Genomic DNA, 7551 nt, shown 5'->3' with positions numbered 1-7551 from the left:
CAAATATATAATGATTATTAATTTTATGTACCAAAACATAATGTTATTCCAATCAGTGTCCGAATTTACTGTACAACTTCTAAAGGCATAGGCTTTTTAATCCAAAAAAATGGACACTTCTTGTTTTTTTATGGAATATTGCCGGTTTATTCTAAATGTTTGCACATTATTGTATTAATAATCTTACTCACATGAGATCCACCAATAGCAAAGCACCACCATCCACCATCCAATCAATTCCCCACAGACACAATCAAGCCCCGCCCCTACATTTGTTCTTGTTCGCGCAGCGGGGAAATAAAGACGAGCGCAAGGAAGAGGCAGATCCGGGTTCAAGAGCTAATTTAACCAAAATCACTCAAATTCCGATCATATCTCCCTAATCAGAACCCACGCACGACACACCACCTTTGGAACTGTTGCGCATGCGCACAGAGAGGCGCGGAGGTGCCCGAATGCTGAACCCCGTCATTTAGAGAGATGCTCCAGCACTGACACACACACACACACTGCGTGTGTTTCCTCCAAGCGCAGGATGATTTCTGGAGCTTTGCGGGGCTGTTTCTGTGCGTGCGACGGCGGAGGCGCGGCGCGTCGGTGTGCTTTATCTGACGCGGATGAGCCATGAGAGTCTGCGGGCTTTAGTTCGGGTGTTCGGGCGCGTTTCGGACCCCATGAGGGCGAGGGAGCGAAGAAGAGGAATGACTCGCCCTTCTGCCAAACTACTCTCAACTTTCCTCGCGTGTCTGATAGAAATGCACAACTTCAGGTATGTTCTTCAGTTCTTCTGCTTATGCGTGTGTGTGTGTGTGTGTGGGCATGTTTTTGAGACATATGAGGACCCAAATGTGTATAATGCCATGGGTATGACACAGGTATTACAGGAGAGGGTGAAATATGAGGACATTACCCATGGCCCCACTTTACAAAAGGCTTATAAATCACACAGGAGGAGTTTTTATGAGAAAGTAAAAATGCAGAATGTGTGTGTGTGTGTGTGTGATGGTTAGGTTTTGGGGCAGTGTGTGTGTGTGTGTGTGTGTGTGTGTGTGTGTGATGGGTAGGTTCAGGGGCAGTGTAAGGGGATAGAAAATACGGTTTGTACAGTATAAAAACCATTACGCCTATGGAATGTCACCATATGTCACAAAAACAAACGTGTGTGTGTGTGTGTGTGTACGATAGAAACGCGAAGAGCGTCTCCGCTACAGCAGAGTCGGATGCGCGTTGCCATGGCAATTATAGAACGCTCGAAAGAAAATTAGAACGTCAAAGAAAACATCAAAGAAGAATCGGAAGTTACACTTACAACCAGAGATACATCAAGAGTCCATTCTGTATGTGTCATGGTAAAGGAGACACACACACACACACACACACACATGTTGGTCTATGTGGTTTACAGGGACTCTCCATAGGCGTAATGGTTTTTATACTGTACAAACCGTATTTTCTATCCCCTTACACTGCCCCTAAACCTACCCATCACACACACACACACACACACACACACACACACACACACACACACACACACACACACACACACACACACACACACACACACACACACACACACACTGCCCCTAAACCTACCCATCACAGGAAACATTCTGCATTTTTACTTTCTCAAAAAAACATCATTTAGTATGTTTTTAAGGCCATTTGAATTATGAGGACATTTGATATGTCCTCATAAACCACATTTATAGTGTAATACCCATTTAGTTATACAAATTTGTGTCCTCATAAACCACATAAACAGGCTCACACACACACACACACACACACACACACACACACACACACACACACACACACACACACACACACACACACACACACACACACACACACAATAGAATAACAATTTTTTTCTCAGTGTAAAGAACATGTTAATAATCTAAAGAATCTTTTCTGCATTGCATAATTGTAAATGTTCTTTGTGAAACCATAAAGATCCTTTATTTTAAAAAGCACGCGGTGGAAAATCACAATGGCATCGAAAATATCAAAGCCCAAGTCCAACCAAACCCATCTCTGGCAGTCGAACATCGGCCTCAAAACAAACCTTCATTATTTTTGTGAATTCTGTATCATATGTTTGTAATATATGTTGGTTAATAAGCAAACCGAATGCCACCGACATACATTAAGTCTTGAGTCCCTGTACAGTGGAAGCGAGGAACTTTATTTCTCATAAAACGTCAAGTTGTGTCACAGTTTTCATTAATGATGTTTTTGTGTGTGTGTGTGAATAGTGTGACAACATGCCCCGCTGTGAGGGTCAGTGTGTGTTAAATGACCCGTTTCTCATCTCCTGGATGACAACGATGGACATTGTTTGTATTTGTGTCTAAACAGATTAGCGCTATATAAATTGAACGCATTATTATTATTATTATTATTATCAACAAAAAAAAATACACCTGAAAAATATTCAGTCAAAGTGTGACAACTATATAGCCTAGAAATCTAGACGCACCCTAGCGGCAGCAAATCTAATCTACCTGCAAGTGTCGTCTAGGAACTCTCAATACCCTTCTGAGCTGTATTCCTCACAATCTGGACGGGCCAATCACATCGTGTGTAGAGTCGGCGGGCGGGGCCATAATGACGACGGCTGAGTTGCGTTTGCGTGCTTCTAGTAAACACAGAAACTGGCGAACGGCGGCGGTCTTTCGAATCAGCTCTGACCGCGACTCTGGAAGACTTGAGTTCAGCTTTTCTCTGAGAAAAGAACAAAGAACGGCACTAAAGTCATTCTTAAGAAGGGAAGATGTGTTCAGAGTTTAGCCGACCGGATACGGCGAATGTTTAATCAGTCAGCGAGCTCTGCTTCACCTTCGTTGCTCTGGTTGGTGTAGCGCTATCCTATCGCGTGCAGAGGGAGTTTGACAGACAGCCGTTTATCCGCCCCTCAGATTGAGCCGTCAATGGAGAGTTTCCAGACCAAACATCTGGATGTGGGTCCGGCTTGTCAGGCTAACAACTATAGATATGACATTAAAAAATGGTCAATATTTTCTTTAGGGTAAATAAAATGAAATCCCACACTGCAAAAAATACTCTTCTTATTTAGTATTTTTATTGTTTCTACTCCAAATATCTAAATATTCTTAAATCAAGATGCATTCACTAGATCAGTAAAATGACATAAGATATTTTTTCTTGTTTTGTTGAAAATAATCCAATCAGAAATAAGATTATTTTTCTCACCCCATTGGCAGATCATTTTGCCTGTCTAAAGCAAAAACTCTCTTCATTTAGAGTTGATTTTTAAGAAAGTTGAATCATATAAGATTAAAATTATGCACTGCAAAAAATGCTTTTCTTACTTAGTATTTTTGTCTTGTTTTGGGGAAAAATAACTCAAAATTAAGAGAGTTTTTGCTTAAAATTAGGGTTGTGCGATATTGAGGAAAAATGCGATATGCAATATCTTGTTAAATAATACGATATTCGATATGCGATACGATATTGCTATAAGTGTGTAAAATCTATTTAAATTATATAAAAACAATTATTTAAAAACTGAGAATGAAACCATTTGTGTTTCACAGTCTTTCTGGGAAAAGAAAGCATCGCTACAACTTCTCAAAGTGACCAGCAGTGTTTTAGATGTCACAAACCGTTCACGTTTCGGTGTGTGTGTGTGTGTGTGTGTCAGACAGCGGCACAAGTTATTGTTTTTCGCAAATTACTGCGTTTAATAACTCTTTTTAACGTCAATTAAGTCCCATAAGTAACAGTAATGTGCCCAGTCTATCCTCAGCCCAATGTGTGACCTAAAACAGACACTTTACACAATGTCGAAGTAGCCTGTTAAAATCATTCAGATATTGCGAGCCATTGCGATATTTTGGTAATTTCGATATATTGCACAGCTCAACTTAAAATGAGCTAAATAATCTAAACGAATTGTTAGATATTTAGACTAGAAACGACAGTAAGAAGAGCATATTTTGCAGTGTGGTTTATTCTACATTGAGTGTTGAGTAGGGCTGTGTGATATTGAAGAAAAATGCGATATGCGATATTAAATAATGCGATATTCGATAAAATCAGTTTTTAAACTGATAATGATACCATTTGTGTTCCACATTCTTTCTGGGAAGCAGTGTTTTAACGTTTATGTCACAAATCATTCACGTTTCGGTACACTGTAAAAAAAAAAAGCTTGGTTTTTGTTGGTTTAACTTAAAAAAGTGAGTAACCTGGTTGCCTTAAAATATTGAGTTTATTGAAATTAAAAATTTGAGTTGATACAATGAAGGAAATTGGTTTATTAAATAGAAACTCAAAATATTATTGTATCTGAACCACATAAAAAATGTGATAAATCATGAAAATAGCACAATTTGGCTGCGTCATCAGAAATAAAACACACAATTACCCAATATGCTTACATCTTTTAATAATATTTTAATAATGTTTGAATAAAGGTCGTCGAATCTCAAAAAATGTTCATTGTATTAAAGCAGCACTAGGTAACTTTTCAACCTTCATAATATATTTTTAAGACTCTTGTGATGATAAATCGACTTACAATAGGTTGAAGGACACGTCTGCCATAGCCTGATGGGGTCTGTATCGTTTTTAATCGTACTTTTAAACTTCAGGTTTCGGGTAGTAACCCGAGAAAAAAAAAGAACTACAAAATTCGACTGCTTTACGGCATATACGTCACTTCCACCAACACACACACTTCCTTACATTCGGACGTGCGAGCCCAACTTTGTTCGTCGGATAATATAGTCATGTCCGAAGCAGCACAGACAAATAAGAAAGAAAAGGTTTTGTTGGAGGAAAGTAATAAGAGGAAACGAGAAAGTGATTAAAGGCCGGACGAGGATCAACATGTGCCCAGCGTTTGCTCGTCGGCGTGAGCTGAAGGAGGCGTGCCCGACCGATGCTGTCCTGCTTGTTACGGTGATTACCGACCACTCAAACATTGAACTGAAGGATCATATAGATTCTGGAAAACGCTAACCAATAGACTACTATAATGATGCTGGCTTGTAAACGTGAGCATCGTGATTATTTGGCGTTTGAAAAAAAAAAAACCATGAAATGATATTCATCTGACCTGCTGAAGCATCTGCCACTGACTGTACCTGATGAAGACATTTCCCACGCGCCGCCAGAAGAACACCTGCATGTGAACTCCTCCTGCAGTGTTCAGGGGAACTGTTAGTGCTGCACCGACCCGCGGGACGCTTTTATGAAGTTATTTGGCCCGCCCCGCACCACTGGATATATTTACAACCCGCCGCGCACCCGCGACCATTAAATAGACAGACGGGGTCCGCGGGTTATGAGACGACACGCGCATCACTAGTTCAGGGCTATCAGGGCTGTCATGTCAACAAATGCACGCGCGATGGCATCCGCTGATGTAGGACGACAGCTTACGACAGTAGTTGAGGACATTATTTTTTCCAAACTGTAGGGGGACCCCGAGAGCAAAACTTGCCAAGTGCGGCTTTAACTCAACATTTTAATTTCAATGAACTCAAAATTTTAAGGCAACCATGTAACTTTTTTTTCTAAATAACTTTTTACAGTGTATGTGTGTGTGTGTGTGTGTGTGTGTGTGTGTGTGTGTGTGTCAGACACCTCGAGACTGCAAGCTATTGTTTTTCGCAAATTATTGGGTTTATTACATCAAGCAAGTCCCATAAGTAACAGTAATGTGCCCAGTTTATTCTCTGCTCTAAGAGTCGACCTAAAACAGACACTTTACACTATGTTGAAGAAGCGCATTCAAATCATTAAATATTGCATGCTGTTGCGATGTACATTTGCGATATTGTGATAATTTTGATATATTGCACAGCCCTAGTGTTGAGTGATTGGGTCTCTGCTCCGTATTTCAGGATATCTTCAGGACAAGAGAGCGAGCGATCGTCCGGACGGGATTCTTCCTCAATTACGATGTCTCCTTCCGATTTCCTGGACAAACTAATGGGAAGAACTTCAGGATATGATGCCCGGATACGACCCAACTTCAAAGGCACGTTCAGTTCACACACTGCAAAAAATGCTTTTCTTAGTAACTTGTGGATTACGTTATCTGACGGACAGATGCATTTTTATGGACTTCAAAAACAGAGCAACAATCATTATAAAGCTTGGATTAGCCGGGACTTTTATAATATAACTCTGATTTTATTCAATAACTCTGCACTTGTGCTAAAAGCTTCATGTGTTTATCAAAGAATGAAATTTGGAGTAAAATCTCTTTTAGTCACAGTAAAAATGCGTGGCATGCCATAAGTGCACTGCAAAAAATGCTCTTCTTACTCAGTATTTTTGTCTTGTTTCCAGTCAAAATATCAAAAAATTCTTACATTAAGAAACATTTACTACACTGTATATGTTCAATAAGTTATGACAACATATGTTTTTAAATTTTTTAACTCAAATCAAAATAAGTTAAGAAATATTAAACTTTTTTTAAAATAAATTATACAAGATGTAAGTCAGTTTAACATTAGATAATCTAAGTTGAAATAACTTAAACATTGAAGTCGATTGTACTGCAAAAGTTCAAAATTTGCCTTTTTTATAGTGTAGACAAGTACAAATTATTGTCTTGTTTTGGGAAAAAATCAAAATGAAGAGTTTTTGCTTAAAATATGATAAATAATCTGCCAATGGGGTGAGAAAAATAATCTGAATTCAAACAGAAAACAAGATTATTTTGCTCACCCCATTGGCAGATTATAATCAGTGAATCGATTCATGATTCGGATCGCCAAAGTCACGTGATTTCAGCAGTTTGACTCACGATCCGAATCATGAATCGATTCACTGAGTCATAACGGTTTAAAGCTTTGTTCTGGAATCGGTCATCACTATATAAGTCGTTATTTATTTATTTTTGCGCACAAAAACTATTCTGGGCTGGATTTCCCAAATAGATAACCTTATATGGAATCGTCTCCTCTGATCGGATCTCCTAATAATTGTCATCTGATCTGGATTAGCAATCAAAACTCGTCTATATAAAGCAACTACCTACAGGCTGAGGCACTGACAAAATGGCTGAACAAAAAAAACAAGAAAAGATACCTTTCAAAAAGATGAAATCAATATCCTTCTAGAGGAGGTGGAGCGGGAAAATATATTATTTTCAACAGATGTAAAGGGCATCTTACAAACAAAGAGAAACAAATCATCTGGGAGGACATTGCTACCAAATTAACAGCAACCACGGGGATTAAAAGATCGGGTCACACTTCAGTATAGGGAACACATATTCACTATTAATGACGACTTCTGCCTCAATAAACTACTAATTTACTGCTTATTAATAGTTAGTGCGGTAGTTTTGTAGCGTTTAAGTTTAGGTATTGGGTCGGATTAAGGGATGTAGAATAAACTCATGCAGAATAAGGCATTAATATGAGCTTTATAAGTGCTAATAAACTAGTAATATACATGCTAATAAGCATCTAGTAAATAGTTAATAACTAAACCTTAAAACAAAGTGTTACAAAAGCAAGTCATTGATAGATTTCGTTTCTATTTTTCCCAGTCTTTGAA

The 7551-nt window shown here is 38.7% G+C and overlaps 1 protein-coding gene across 1 annotated transcript in view; it reads left to right on the top strand.

Annotated features, from left to right (window-relative positions):
• Nucleotides 1-495: 495 nt before the first annotated feature.
• The window catches only part of glra2 (glycine receptor, alpha 2), a 55544-nt gene continuing 48488 nt past the window's right edge, over nucleotides 496-7551 (top strand). Inside the window, exons 1-2 of the mRNA XM_067444695.1 lie at nucleotides 496-769; nucleotides 5880-6016. Coding sequence (XP_067300796.1) covers nucleotides 618-769; nucleotides 5880-6016 — 289 coding nt within the window. The 5' untranslated portion in view covers nucleotides 496-617. The remainder of the gene's footprint in view (nucleotides 770-5879; nucleotides 6017-7551) is intronic.

This window comes from Pseudorasbora parva, chromosome 5 (genome assembly GCF_024679245.1).
Source record: "Pseudorasbora parva isolate DD20220531a chromosome 5, ASM2467924v1, whole genome shotgun sequence".
Classification (NCBI taxonomy): Eukaryota; Metazoa; Chordata; class Actinopteri; order Cypriniformes; family Gobionidae; genus Pseudorasbora; species Pseudorasbora parva.
This window is presented reverse-complemented; position numbering and strand designations above follow the sequence as displayed.